At 36.5% G+C, this 16,194-nt stretch overlaps 1 protein-coding gene across 1 annotated transcript in view; it reads left to right on the top strand.

Annotated features, from left to right (window-relative positions):
* The first annotated feature begins 2,886 nt into the window (after nt 1–2,886).
* SHOC1 (shortage in chiasmata 1) overlaps nt 2,887–16,194 on the top strand; it is an 88,336-nt gene continuing 75,028 nt past the window's right edge. Inside the window, exons 1-3 of the mRNA XM_068974500.1 lie at nt 2,887–2,931; nt 5,040–5,163; nt 10,092–10,179. Coding sequence (XP_068830601.1) covers nt 2,887–2,931; nt 5,040–5,163; nt 10,092–10,179 — 257 coding nt within the window. The remainder of the gene's footprint in view (nt 2,932–5,039; nt 5,164–10,091; nt 10,180–16,194) is intronic.

Raw genomic sequence — 16,194 nt, 5'->3', positions numbered from 1 at the left:
CTGACTTCTCTAACATTGTGCATAAAATCCTGACCTAATGATTTGCATGCATTTTCATTTTGGCCCAGTGACAGGAGGAAGCATTTTCATTTTGGCCTCCTGACAGGAGGAAGCACAGGAGAGAGAAAATTTTTAGAAACAGGTAAGGAAAACTACTTCCGGAATTACTGCAATTCAAAAGCTGAATTTTTAAAATACTTTCTCTCTAACCATGATTTGCTTGTTTTCCCTCTTGTCTTGGATTTTAGAAGCAAGCCAGTTTCTCTCTCGCTATCCACCCACCACTATGAGATGGATACAGATATCTGTAATGCAGTAAAATACAGTTGATAGATGAAAGAAATTTTATAAATGGCAACGGTTTTTTTTATTACTGTGTGTCTAGCATGGACTTAAATGGTTAGCTTTAATACAACAGTAATTATTATTTAAGGTAGTTGATGGGAGTGATGAATCTGAAGCTGATGGAATATAGGCTTCATAAGAAAGGAACATTTAAGAAAAATGCCGACAATAACTTGAATGGATAAATTAGGTAGAGTTGTGATTTTTAACTTTTTCTGGTATCAGGCACAATCATAATTTTTTCTGAAAGTGCAGTATCAGGAAGTAGAAATTCTAGAATCAATATTTGCTTCAGCTATCAGTGATACACTGTATGGAAAAGGTACAAAAGTATAATGGTTGGAAATATTTCCAGAGAAGTAATCAGCAGTTAGAAGATGCTATGTTGGCATTGTTTAGCTAAGTGTGAAAGAGGGCCATGACATTCTGTATTCCTCACATTTGTTGATATCAGGATCTAACAATATTTAAAATATTCAGATAGCTTATGGGGTTTGTTTTCATTGGAGCACTTACTGTAATATCCAAAATGTCTTCTGATTCGTTAGTGAAATGAAATTATTTTACTCTATATTAAGAAGTCTGCTCTTAGCTTTTTAACCCAGTAGTTAAGTAGTTAAGGATGTTCACTTGATAATAACTGAAAATGGGAATAGTTCATAATCAATTAATATAGATGAGTCCTGGTGAGCACTTTTACCATTTGGAAATAGGTAAACCTCAGACAAATTGATAATGATAATTTATTATATTGATAAGATTATATTATTGATATATCAATATTGATATAATATTATATTATTGATTATATTATATGATATATATTATTGATATATTATATAATATATCAATATTATATTATTGATAATATTATATTATATTGATAATATAATAAATTATAATTATATGATTTATTATATTAAATTGATAATTTATTATATTGATAAACATATATCAAACAGAATGATAATGAAACCAAGGCAAGACCATTTGAGTTAAAATATATGTTTCATTCACTGAAAGCTTATTGACAAACTACTAGTGTATGAAAACTAGTTTATATCTGAATTCCTCACAATATTTTAAATGATTGATAAAAATGCTAAGAATTTTCTGATAAACTGGACTGTGTCCTAGAGTACACTTTCTAAGCTGTAATTCCTCTGATTCTTGAAACTATCTTGGACTTATTCAGCTTTCAAAAGTTTACTTATTGGGACTATCTAGGACTAATGGATGTACTATTACTATTATTGTTATGCATCAATTCAGTTCAGTCGCTCGGTTGTGTCCAATTCTTTGTGCCCCCATGGACTGTAGCATGCCAGGTTTCCCTGTCCATTACCAACTCCCAGAGCTTGCTCAAACTCATGCCCATCGAGTTGGTGATGCCATCCAACCATCTCATCCTCTGTCATCCCCTTCTCCTGCCACCTTCAATCGTTCCCAGTATCAGGGTCTTTTCAAATGAGTCAGTTTTTCGCATCAGGTGGCCAAAGTATTGGAGCTTCAGCATCAGTTCTTCCAATGAATATTCAGGACTGATTTCCTTTTTTTAGGATTGACTGGTGTATCTATCCCAAACTATTAAATAGTTTAATAGTTTAACTATTAACTGGTTTATCTATCCTAAGCTATTAAATAGTTTATCCATCCTAAACTATTATATATATGATGGATAAACAATAAGGTCTTACTGTATAGCACAGAGAACTATATTCAGTATCTTGGGATAAACCATACTGGAAAAGAAAAGAAAAACATTTTACTTCATTAGGTGAATTTTTTGAGTTACTAATAATGACCCAATGACCTAAAAATAATATACTATATTTGCTTTATTCCAAATGAACTAACTAAAAGGGAATTTAACTTAAGGCTTTTTATTTTCTTGGGACTTCCCTGGTGGCTCAGATGGTAAAGCATCTGCCTACAATGCAGGAGACCTGGGGTTGATCCCTGGGTCGGGAAGATCCCCTGGAAAAGGAAATGGCAACCCACTCCAATATTCTTGCCTGGAAAATCCCATGGATGGAGGAGCCTGGTAGGCTACAGTCCATGGGGTCACAAAGAGTCAGATACAACTGAACGATTTCACTTTATATTTTCTTAGAGAGTGGAATTTTCCAAATTCTACTCCACTGCTTCAGCACAGTTTTGTCCTTGTTCACTTAAGAAATATGGTTATCATGAGAAAACCACTCTATTAGTCTTGTGAACCTCAGCCTCTTTTGCAACAAAATGATGATATTAAATATATTGTAATCTACCAACTAGGATTGTATGGATAAAAGAATATGAAAAATATAAGAATAATTTTATACCAATGTATATATTATTTTCATATTAGATTTAAATCATAGTAATGTTATTTTCATAGTTAAATTTTCATCATTCAGAGCCTTTTTAAAAACTGAATGAGCCAATGTTTTGTGACTAAGAATGGTTTTCTGCTCCTAGCTTTGCTATTCTACCAAATATTTATTTTTAATTTTTATATTTACAGATGTGAAATTTGTACTGCTTCCAAAGAAAGAAGATATGTTTCCAGCATTCAAATATTGTGCAATAGATTATTTGAATGAGGTAGTGTTATTAGATCACGACCTGATTACTAAGAATTATGAAAGTGTTATCTACATGCGCTATATATTATGATCACTTTTTAGTAGTCCTTAGAGTAATCCTTAGTCCTACTTTGAAATGCACTAAAAACTACTTTCCAGTTTTAATATACCTTAAAAATACTATTTGGGGAGGAAATTGTTGCCAGTTTAATGTGAATTTGAGGCTGTCAATGGGAAAAAGGTGGAAACTGTTAGCAAGTTTGGGCTGCTTTTATGGATTACCTTGAGTGATTTTTCTCAGCAGGAATGGGGAAAAAAACAACTCCAGTTATCTCTATGATAAAATGACTGTAACAGTATGTATTAGTCCTTTACTATTTTGATTAATTATGTCATTTGATCACTTACTCTTTTGGTGGATTATGTCAACTTGATGATCATAACTACTCCATGAGGAAGATACTACTATTACACACATTTTACAGTTTTACAGGTTAGAAAAATGATGTCTAGAGAAGTTAAATACCTTGTACAAAGCTGAAATTCAAACCAGGTACATTGTTAAGAAACTAATTAGAATAATTGTCACACACCAGTTCGTAGTTCTTACCATCTTATTATTCCATCATAACAGGGAGGCAAATGTATCATTGCAAAGGAAGCATATGTACCACATATGCGGTAGGGAATCAGAGGTCACTGTTACACAGATATATTTATGAATGTATTATCCACTTGAAAAATTAGTCTATACTCAAACTTCCTCAGACTTTTATCCTTGCCCATGGTATCTTAGTTTCCCACTGGTGTACCACAACCCCATGATACAGTACAAATATACTAATCAATGGCAAATCTTGCAAAAGATACAGCGTTTTATAAAGTTCATGAAAACAGTTTTGAAGACTCACTCAAATAACAGGTAAATCTATTATCAGATGAAAATCTGACAAAATTAGATCAGATAAGAGGTAAGACAAAGAGAAAGGTTTGAATATCAAAGGAGTCAGAGATGCCTTGGGAAATTTTGATTAAATCCTCAAATATTTTCTAGAAAAATCTTCTTTATGATCACAGATGAAGTAATGACTAGTATCACACATATCATCATATAATGCAGTTTTGAGGGAAATTATGACAAACTAGTTATACCTAAATACAAACAAAATTTAATTAAAATAAATTTTAATTTTTATGACTTTTTTTTTTAGGTAATGTTCCATTTGACTATGAACCTTTGACTTTTGACTATGAAACTTTTGTCTTCATTTTTTATGAATTACTTAACTCATCTTTTCTTTATACTATTTATTCTTAGATAATAAGGGCCTCTTATTTAATATGTTATTAAGCCTAGCAAACATAAAACTCTTGGGAAATAATGAAAGAAACTATCATTTGTCCAAATACATAGATAATGAATTCTGTGACAAGTTGGGAGTCACTGAGGAAATTTGCTTAAGATGAGCCTTGAAAGTTGAATAGAATTTTGACAGCTAGAGAAGAGTAGCAGGGCATTTTTCAAAGGCATCCTCTTGATGAGCAAGTGATCACTAAATGTTAAGAGGGTAGTGATTGCTCTATTTAAAGACTACAGTTAGTATTAAAAAGTAATGAGAAATAAAGCTGGAAAGTAAAGGCAGAACCAAGCATAGAGAATTTTTATTTACATGCTTACTTAACTGATTTAACATCCTTTTAAATTTTAATTATTAGATTTTTTAAAATTTAGTAACATGTTTGCTGGGTGTCACAAGTGAAACAGTGCAAAGATGTAGAAAACAAAAGTTAAGATAGCCATATTATACTAAAAGTGAAAAACAGCACTTTGCTAAATGGTGTATAAATGATATGATCCCATTTTTTTTTTATCAAACACACAGACATTTTAGCCTCATCTAGAAAATAAAGTATGTAGGAAAATATACCAGACTTATTGATATCACTAGGGACCATGACTTTCTCAGTTATGTAGTTATGTGTTAGATATTTTATAGTGAACATGTATTATCTTTAAATGAAAATAATATAAATTTGAAACAATAGAGAATTTTAATATTCTGGAATATGACATAAATATTTTAAATTCAATATATATTAAAAGATTTCATAATCTTTCTTACACAGAGTGTAGTTAGAAAGAAGTTGTGCAAAGATACTTTATTGCTTCGGATCCCTTCATGTTTATATCAAGATGACAATTATCCTGCAAGTGTTATTGATAATAAGTTTAGGAGGCCATGGACAAGAGGTATATTTTATTTTTATTTTTTAAAAATATATTTTTAAAAGTATTTCAGAGCTTAGCATAATACATTATTAAGAAAATGTACTGTTTTCTCATTATATGAAAATGTATTCATATCAGACTTCCAAGAAGTATTTTTATGTGACAAAGTATTTAGGTTACAAAGTTAATATTTTTATGTGACAAAGAATTTAAGTGACAGAGTAAGGAATTGGAAAGCTTATACTAGATATGAATAAAACAAAAGATATGTAAATGATGAAGTCTTAAAATATTCTGACATTTACTATTGTATTAGAGTAAGATCTTTCCCAACTGTATGAAGGCTACTCTAAGTTGTAATGATACACTGACTATAAAACTATTTTTTAAATGAATATGTACAAAGTATCATCTTTTGCTTTGGAAAATGTCAAGTAAGATAAGAATAGAATTGACCATTAGCTTAATTAAATGTAGATCGATAACCTTGATAGGAGTGGTTTCCCTGGAATATTATGTATGAAAACCTGATCAGAGTATTTTGAGAAGAGAATGCACAGTGGGATGTGAGATGGTGGACACAGTGAGCTCTTTTGAAGATTTTTGCTATGACAGAACATAGAAAAATGGAGGTGCACTAGCTGAAGAGAGAAATGAGTTAAAGAAAATTTTTTTTAAGATGTGAGATTAAAAATATATATATGCATGATAAGGAAAGAAACTATGAAATGTTTGTTTGCCAAAGGAAATAATCTTGGTAAAAAGAGAGAAAATGATGATGCAGGAAAGAAAAAAGATAACCCAGTAAAAGAGAATAGAACCAAGAGCACAATTGGAGGAGTTGGTGTTAAAAGCCAGGATGGTTCTTCTACTGTGATAGAGAGGAAGGCAAAGTTTGTAGGTACTTATGCCAGTTAGATGTTAGAATTGGTGGTAGAAGATGAGGTTTTTTCTTTTCTATTTATATTAATTTTCTGCCAGAGAGTGGGTAGGGGGATGAGTATCAAAAATTTGAAGGGAGGTGTCAAATGTCTTGAAGAATGAGAAAATCCTTTTTATTAAAAGGATATTAAGATGAATTACTATTATCATCTGTCAAAGTTGGATGCCCATTTAAAATTTATGGTCATAATTTGAAGTGAGCTCATTCAGAATGGCTGGGTGAATTTTTTTCCAAATAATTTTTAATTGTTCTAGTGTACATATACGCATATGAGTTCCTGGTGGAGCAGATGGTAAAGAATCCGCCTGCAATGCAGGAGACCCAGGTTGGATCCCTGTGTTGGGAAGATCCCTGGAGAAGGGAATGGCCACCCACTCCAGTATTCTTGCCTGGAGAATTTAATGGACAGCCTGGTGGGCTACCCTCCATGGGGTCACAAAAAGCCAGACACGACAGAATGACTAACATTTTCACTTTTAGTGTACATATACCAAGTGAAGACTAGGGGTTTTCTAAGTTGGTATAAGGGAAAGAGAGGCAAGGGACTTGACTCTTTGTAAGATTGTGATATGAGGCCGTGGAAACTAAACTGTACGAGAAAGGAAATGAGGATATGAGGGAGGATGAATATTGTAAAAATGATAGGGTCAGTGGACTGAAGGTCTCGATCAGGTTGGAAACAAGATCACCAGTAGTGTGTGCTTGGGTGCATGCTAAGTCACTTCAATTGCGTCTGACTCTTTGCAACCCTATATATTGTAGCCTGCCAGGCTCTTCTGTCCATGGGATTTTCCAGGCAAGAATACTGGAGTGGGTTGCCATGCCCTCTTCAAGGGATCTTCCTGACCCAGGGATCGAACTCACATCTCTTATGTCTCCTGCAACGGCGGGTGGGTTTTTACCACTAGCACCACCTAGGAAGCCCCATCAAGACTAGTAGTTTTCATCAAACTGCTTCTCTTAAAGTACAGAAGGGAAAATGAATTAATTATTTCTCTTATTTCTTTTCCTTTTCTTCTTTTTAAAAATCATAACAACAGCCAAGATTTATTGGGCAGTTATACCATATCAGGCACCATTCTAAGCAATTTACATGTCTTAGCACATTTAATCTTTAAAACACTATGAAAAGGTCATTATTATTCCTAGTTTACAGATAAAGAAACTGAGTTCAAAAGAGGATAAGAGATTTACACAAGATCATACAGTTAGTAGGTAGCAGTATATGTATTAAAATCTAGTTAGGGTGATTCCAGACCTGTATTCTTTTTTTTTTTTCAGACCTGTATTCTTAACCACTAAACTTTTATATTTTTCAGTGAAGCACAGACTCAAATGTTCAGTGATTTGTTCAAGGTAACAAAACTAGTAAGAACCAACACTTAGAATACAAGTCCTTTGCCTCTTCAGTGAGTTGCTTTTGGTGACACAAGCATCTGACATGGTCCCTTTCCTTAAGGAACTGAGGGTCTATTTTGGGAGACAAGCTATAGATACACATAAAAATTTAAAATATGACTGCATATGATTAGTGCGTGCTACTGACAATATTATGGCCCTTCAAGGGGAGTGTATCAAAGTGAGCTGGTTTTATGAGGAGTCACATGAGCTGTGGAACAGGATTGTCTGGGATGGTAGTGCTGTATAAGCAAAAGAAAGGCTGTAAAAATGAGGATCCTATGTTCAGGTGATATTGTTCCATGATTGAGAGGGTTGTTTGGGGTTGCTTTTTTTTTTTGGTGGGGGCTGTAAAAATCAGAATGATTATTTAAGTATTTGGAATCTAGTATAACTTTGAAGAGATCTCTAGTCTTTCCCATCCTATGGTTTTCCTCTATTTCTTTGCATTGATCACTGAGGAAGGCTTTCTTATCTCTCCTTGCTATTCTTTGGAACTCTGCATTCAGATGGGTATATCTTTCCTTTTCTTCTTTGCCTTTAGCTTCTGTTTTTTTCTCAGCTCTTTGTAAGGCCTCCTCAAGACAATCATTTTGCCTTTTTGCATTTCTTTTTCTTGGGAATGGGCTTGATCACTGCCTTCTGTACAATGTCACAAACCTCCGTCCATAGTTCTTCTGGCACTCTGACTCTATCGAATCTAATCCCTTGAATCTATTTGTCACTTCCACTGTATAATGGTAAGGGGTTTGATTTTGGTCATACCTGAATGGTCTAGTGGTTTTCCCTACTTTCTTCAGTTCAAGCCTGGATTTTGCAATAAGGAGTTCATGATCTGAGACATAGTCAGTTCCCTGTCTTGTTTTTACTGACTGTATAAAGCTATTAAGAAGAGATGACAAGAATACTCAGAAGAACTACACAAAACTATCTTACTGACCCAGATAATCATGATGGTGTGATCACCTACCTACAGCCAGACATCCTGGAGTGAAGTCAAGTGGGCCATAGGAAGCATCACTACAAGCAAAGCTAGTGGAGGTGATGGAATTCCAGTTGAGCTATTTCAAACCTAAATGATGATGCTGTGAAAGTGCTGCACTCAGTATGCCAGCAAATTTGGAAAACTCAGCAGTGGCCACAAGACTGAAAAAGGTCAGTTTTTATTCCAATCCCAAAGAAAGGCAATGGTAAAAAATGTTCCAATTACCACATAATTGCACTCATCTCACACTCTAGCAAAGTAATTGTTCAAAATTCTCCAAGCCAGGCTTTAGCAATACATGAACCATGAACTTGCAGATGTTCAAGTTGGATGTAGAAAGGGCAGAGGAACCAGGGATCAAATTGCAAACATTCATTGGATCATTGAAAAAGCAAGAGAGTTCCAGAAAAACATCTGCTTCTGCTTTATTGACTATGCCAAAGCCTTTGACTGTGTGGATCACAACAAACTGTGGAAAATTCTTAAAGAGAAGGGAATAACAGACCACCTTACCTGCCTTCTGAGAAATCTATATGCAGGTCAAAAAACAACAATTAGAACTGGACATGGAACAAATATTGGGAAATGAGTACATCAAGGCTGAATATTGTCATCCTGTTTATTTAACTTATATGCAAAGTACATTATGTGAAATCCTGGGCTGAATGAAGCACAAGCTGGAATCAAGATTGCTGGGAGAAATATCAATATCCTCAGATATGCAGATGACACCACCTTTATGGCAGAAAGCGAAGAAGAATTAAAGAGCTTCTTGATGAAAGTGAAAGAGGAGAGTGAAAAAGCTGGCTTAAAACTCAACATTCAAAAAAGGAAGATCATGGCATCCGGTCCCATCATTTCATGGCAAATAGATGGGGAAACAATGGAAACAGTGACAGAATTTACTTTCTTGGGCTCCAAAATCACTGCAGATGGTGACTGCAGCCATGAAATCAAAAGATGCTTGCTCCTTGGAAGAAAAGCTAAGACAAACCTAGACAGCATATTAAACAGCAGAAACATTGCTTTGCTGACAACGGTCCATCAAGTCAAAGCTATGGTTTTTCCGGTAGTCATGCATGGATGTGAGAGCTGGACCATAAAGAAAGCTGAGTGCTGAAGAATTGATGCTTTTGGACTGTGGTGGTGAAGACTCTTGAGAGTCCCTTGGACTGCAAGGAGATCTAACCAGTCAATCCTAAAGAAAATCAGTCCTGATATTCATTGGAAGGACTGATGCTGAAGCTGAAGCTCTAATACTTTGGCCATCTGATGCAAAGAACTGACTCATTTGAAAAGACCCTGACGCTGAGAAAGATTGAAGGCAAGAGGAGAAGGGGATGACAGAGGATGAGATGGTTGGATGGCATCACCAACTCGATGGACTTGAGTTTGAGCAAGCTCCGGGAGTTGATGATGGACAGGGAGACCTGGTGTGCTGCAGTCCGTGGGGCCACATAAAGTCAGACATGACAGAGCAACTGAACTGAACTGATAACTTTAAAAAAATTACATTTGTGAACAAATAAAGATAACACCATAATGTAAAAGGTGAATGTTTGGCTTCCCTGTGTTGTGTAAAAGAAAATTCCAGAAGCTAATGTTTACCATTCTCCTTTCTAGTTTCAGCTGTTTCAATCTGGGGAAAGACAGATATCTCAGTCTTGGATCAATGGAAAGCAAGTCTCACGGTGGACGAGTTCCTTGAGAAGTATGTGTCCTTAATCCCAAATTTCCCCTTTACATCTAGAAGATGAATAGTAAGTTCCTCAGTTACCTAAGAGAAAAGATCCTTTCATTTGTATCCTCACAGGTTTTCTTCTTTTATCCAAAAAACAAGTCCTAGTCTGAACCACAAAGAAGAGTTTAATCAAAATTATTTACAACCTCTTTTTTTAACCTTTCCCTCATTATCACATATTAACAGTTTTCTGTGCATTTGTTTTGCAAGAGACAAATAAAACCACGATGCTATTATGCTTTAACAATAAGTGAAATTTTGGTAGAAAGTATCTATAGGAAATCCTTTATATTAAAATCAGTGGTTTATCCTTGTAGTATAAATGCAGACTTAAGGCATTAACATACTTTTTAACATACTTTTTAACATACTTTGTCAAAATGTTATTTATTAGTAGTCTAGTCATTCATCAAATATTTATCAGATACCACGTTGTGTGCTGGATACAGGATAAAAAAAATTAGATACAGTCTCCACTCTCAAAGAACATAAGAAAATAGAGAATAAGAGATTTATAAATAAATAATACGATAGAATGTGGGAAGTACAATGACAGAGATAGGCACACAGAGCATAATATGAGGAAGAATATCTAACCCATTCTATGTTGTTCAGGTAGACACAAAATAGAGATTTTAGTGCAAATGTAAATAATTTACTCTGTTGCATCACTTCATGCAAAGAGTTCTGATCAGACCCAAAGGATTTAGTTAGTTTTCAGATTTTCAAGTTTTAGTAATTTGTTTTCCTTAGTTACATTTGAAAGAAACAAATGACCAACTTATATGTGTGTAGACACTAAGAGAAGCCCTATATACTATTTCTGTCATCTAGGAATTTAAAATCAGATTAGGAAGATAATATATGAACAGAAAAAAATTGACAATGTTAAGAACTAAATGATAATATAAAATGACCCTCAAAAGGTCTATCACAAGGTATAAGGTCAATGCAGAGTATCTATCACAGGACTAAACTCTAGAGCAGGGAGGATGCAAAAAGGTGTAGTGGAAAGAGCTTTGCACTAAGAACTAAAAGATGTGGATTTTAACTCTTCATTTGAAAAGTTAAGTACTAACTAGTCAACGAGCCATTTTCTCTCTCTGACCCTCACTCTTTATTTATTTATTTTTGGCTGTACTGAGTCTTTGTTACCAGTAGGCGTTCTGCTTCTTGAGAAACCTAAATGCAGGTCAGGAAGCAACAGTTAGAACTGGACATGGAACAACAGACTGGTTCCAAATAGGGAAAGGAGTACGTCAAGGCTGTATATTGTCACCCTGCTTATTTAAATTCTATGCAGAGTACATCATGAGAAACGCTGGGCTGGAAGAAGCACAAGCTGGAATCAAGATTGCCGGGAGAAATATCAATAACCTCAGATATGCAGATGCCACCACCCTTATGGCAGAAAGTGAAGAGGAACTAAAAAGCCTCTTGATGAAAGTAAAAGAGGAGAGTGAAAAAGTTGGTTTATAGCTCAACATTCAGAAAACTAAGATCACGGCATCTGGTCCCATCACTTCATGGGAAATAGATGGGGAAACAGTGGAAACAGTGTCAGACTTTATTTTTTGGGGCTCCAAAATCACTGCAGATGGTGACTGCAGCCATGAAATTAAAAGACGCTTACTCCTTGGAAGAAAAGTTATGACCAACCTAGTTAACATACTCAAAAGCAGAGACATTACTTTGCCAACAAAGGTCCGTCTAGTCAACGTTATGGTTTTTCCAGTAGTCATGTATGGATGTGAGAGTTGGACTGTGAAGAAGGCTGAGCGCCAAAGAATTGATGCTTTTGAACTGTGGTGTTGGAGAAGACTCTTGAGAGTCCCTTGGACTGCAAGGAGATCCAACCAGTCCATCCTAAAGGAGATCAGTGCTGGGACTTCTTTGGAAGGAATGATGCTGAAGTTGAAACTCCAGTACTTTGGCCACCTCATGCGAAGAGTTGACTCATTGGAAAAGATTCTGATGCTGGGAGAGATTAGGGGCAGGAGGAGAAGGGGACGACAGAGGATGAGATGGCTGGATGGCATCACCGGCTCGATGGATGTGAATTTGAGTAAATTCAGGGAGTTGGTGATGGACAGGGAGGCCTGGCATGCTGCGATTCATGGGGTTGCAAAGAGTCGGACACAGCTGAGTGACTGAACTGAACTGAACTGAGGTGTTCTCTAGTTAGCGAGAGCAGGGGCTACTATTTGTTGAGATTCATCAGCTTTTGCTTACCGTGACTTTTCTTCTTGCAAAGCACAGGTTCTAGAGCCTTGGCTCAGTAGTTGTGGCACATAGGCTTAGTTGCTCTGTGGCATGTGGAATCTTCATGGACCAGGGATGGAACCTAAGTCCCCTGCACTGGCAGGTGGATTCTTAACTGCTGGACCACCAGGGAAGTCCCTGACCCTCACTTTCTGATTCAGTATAAAAATGATGGGTCAGTGCTTCTCAAACTTTAATTTACATATGAATCACCTGAAGATCCTGTTAAAAATGAAGATTCTGATTCAGTCAGTCTGTGGTGGGGCCTGAGATTCTGTATGTCTAATACGCTCCTAAGTGTGCTGATGCTACTGGTCCAAGAACCTAGTTTGAGTCACGTGATACAAGATAATCTCTAAAATCTCTCTTCTCCCTATGAATTAGATTGGTAGAGCTGTGCATTTATAAGCAGGAGAGATCAACTTCATAAAGAAGTGGGAATTGAGCTTGTGTTGGACAAAGGAGAAACTAACTTGAAAGAAAGCATTTCAAAGGAAACAGTACATCTGAAGATACAGAGGCAAGAACATGCAATAAGTAATGATCAGGCTACTCTGGTGCACACAAAAGATTCTTGTATGAGAGAAATTCGAGGCCCTGAAGGAATGGGCACCCTGTCATGTCTGACCCTCCATTCATTTTATAGTACCTTCAAGATAGAACCCATGGCAAAGAAGATGGAATCTGTGGCACCACCTAGGATAAAATTCACATTTCTCTGCCTCCCTACAGCCAAATGTAGCCATATGACTAAGCTCTTCCCAAAGCATATAAGCAAAAGGGACTTATGCAATTTCTGGAGAATGGCTTAGAAGGAAGCAGCGTGTTTTTCTCCTTCACATTTTCTCCGTCCTGATGTTAGAATGCAGATGTTGGCTGCAGCAACCACCCTGGAGTATACGTGACAAGGACTAAGTCTAGGAATGGCAGAGTCGAACAAAAGGAGTCTCAGTCCCTCGTGAATTGTGAAACCACCTTACTAGCCATGACCTTCCACCCTCCTTGTGTGTGTGTTAGCCATCATTAGTTTCAGGTTTGTCTCATGAAGTATTTTTAATGAACTTTATTTTTTAGAGCAGTTTTGGTTCAGAGCAAAACTGAGCAGAAGGTTTAGCAGGCTTTCCCAAACTGAAATTTAATTTTAAATTCAGGAGCTTTGTTATCTAATGGAAATTAAGATCCCATAGGTTAAGAGTTTAGTCCTATGAAACTTCCCCTGCACCCTACACTTCAGAGGCCATTTGCAAGGTTATCACCTGTGCCTCTGACTGACCAGCTATAGATCAGAGATTCCAACAACCCCTTCTCTGGGTTCAGTCAACTTGCTAGATTCATAGACTCCAGCAACTGTGAATTCCAGACTCATAGAATTCACAGGAATATTTTACTTACTGAATTACCAGTTTACTATAAAAGGGTATAACTCAGAAACAGTCAGATGGAAGAGACAGATAGGGCAAGGCATGGTGAAAAGTCATGGAACTTCCATGTTCTCTCCCATCACCCTACTTTCCCAGCACCTCCATGTGTTCATCAACCTGAATGTTTTCTTAACCCAGTCCTTTTGTGTTTTTACAAAGGCTTCATTACATGGGCAGGATTGATTACATGTCACTGGCAGTTGATTCAACTTCCAGCCCCTCTCCCCCTCCTGGAGGTCAGAGGAGTGGAACTGAAAGTTGCAATCTTCTAATCACATGGTTGGTTCTCCTGACAACCAATCACCATCCTTAGGTGCTTCCCAAAAGTTACCGTATTAACATAACAAAAGTCAACTTTAGCACTTAAGAAAGTCCAATGACCTTAGGAGCTTTGTGCAAGAAATGGATATGAAGACCAAACATAAATCTCTTATTATAAATCACAATATCACACATATATATGTGATCCTTTGTGACCAGCTTCTTTTACTTGGCATAATGTTTTTAAGATTCATCCCTGGGTCAGAAAGATCCCCTGGAGAAGGAAATGGCTATCCACTTCAGTATTCTTACTTGGAGAATTCCATGGACAAAGGAGCCTGGAGGGCTACAGTCCATGGGGTTGCAAAGAGACATGACTGAGTGACTAACACTTTTTTATTTTGTAGCATGTATCAGCACTTCACTTTTTATGATCAAATAATATTCCATTGTATGAATATACCACACTGTATTTATCCATTCATCCATCAATGGACATTTGTTTCCACTTTTTGGCCCTTATGAGTAATGCTGCTATAAACAGTTGTTGTTTTTTGGTAAGTATGTCCAACTCTGCAACCCCATGAACTGCAACATGCCAGGCTTTCCTGTCTTTCACTCTCTCCCAGAGTTTGCTCAAACGCATGTCTACTGAGTTGGTGATGCCATCCAGTCGTCTCATCCTCTGTTGCTTCCTTCTCCTGCTCCCACTCTTTCCCAGCATCAGGGTCTTTTCCAATGAGTTGGCTCTTTGCATTAGGTGGCTAAAGTATTGCAGCTTCAGCTTCAGCATCAGCCTTTTCAATGACTATTCAGAGTTTATTTCCTTTAGGATTGACAATCTCCTTCCTGTCCAATAAACTCTCAAGAATCTTCTCCAGCACCACAGTTCAAAAGCATCACTTCTTTGGTGCTCAGCCTTCTTTATGGTCTAACTCTCATCCATACATGACTACTGGAAAAACCATAGCTTTGCAAGCAGATTCTTTACTGTCTGAGCCACCAGGGAAGCCCCATAAACAGTTGTGGATTGTTTTTATGCAGACATAGGATTTTATCTCTCCAGTAGTGAAATTGCTAGATCTTATGGTAACTTTGTAAACACTTCTTTTCCATGTAGATGTACCATTTTATATTCCCACTCAGTTCAATCACTCAGTCGTGTCCGCCTCTTTGCGACACCATGAATCACAGTACGCCAGGCCTCCGTGTCCATCACCAGCTTCCGGAGTTCACTCAAACTCATGTCCGTTGAGTTGGTGATGCCATCCAGCCATCTCATCCTCTGTCGTCCTCTTCTCCTCCTGCCCCCAACCCCTCCCAGCATCAGAGTCTTTTCCAGTGAGTCAACTCTTTATATGAGGTGGCCAAAGTATTGGAGTTTCAGCTTCAGCATCAGTCCTTCCAATGAACACCCAGGATTGATCTCCTTTAGGATGGACTGGTTGGATCTCTTTGCAAGGGACTCTCAAGAGTCTTCTCCAACACCACAGTTCAAAAGCATCAATTCTTCAGCGCTCAGCTTTCTTTATGAAGGTTACAATTTATATCTTGCCAACACTTGTTATCTGTCTTTTTAATTGTAACCATCCTAGTGAATGGCTCATTGCATGTCACTGTAGTTTTGATTTTCATTTCCCTGATGGCTAATGATGTTGAACTTCTTTTCCTTTAATTATTGGCTGTTAGTATATCTTCCTTGGATAAATGACTATTCAAGTTCTTTGCCATTTTTAAATTATGTTATGTGCCTTTTCATTATTGAAGTTTAAGAGTTCCTTATGTATTATGTATTCCAGATCCAAGTCTCTTATTAGATATGTGATTTGCTAATATTTTCTCCTATGGATTGCCTTTTCACTCCCTTGATAGTATCCTTTCAAGTAGAAAATTTTTTGGATTTTGATGAAGTTCAATTTATCTAATTATTCTGTTATTTGTACTTTTGGTATCAAATCTAAGAAGGCTTTACCTAAACTAAAGTCACAAGAATTTACTCCTTTATTTTCTTATACGAGTTTGCCTGTGATTTTTTTTTTAA

Source organism: Capricornis sumatraensis, chromosome 6, assembly GCF_032405125.1.
Source record: "Capricornis sumatraensis isolate serow.1 chromosome 6, serow.2, whole genome shotgun sequence".
NCBI lineage: Eukaryota > Metazoa > Chordata > Mammalia > Artiodactyla > Bovidae > Capricornis > Capricornis sumatraensis.
This window is presented reverse-complemented; position numbering and strand designations above follow the sequence as displayed.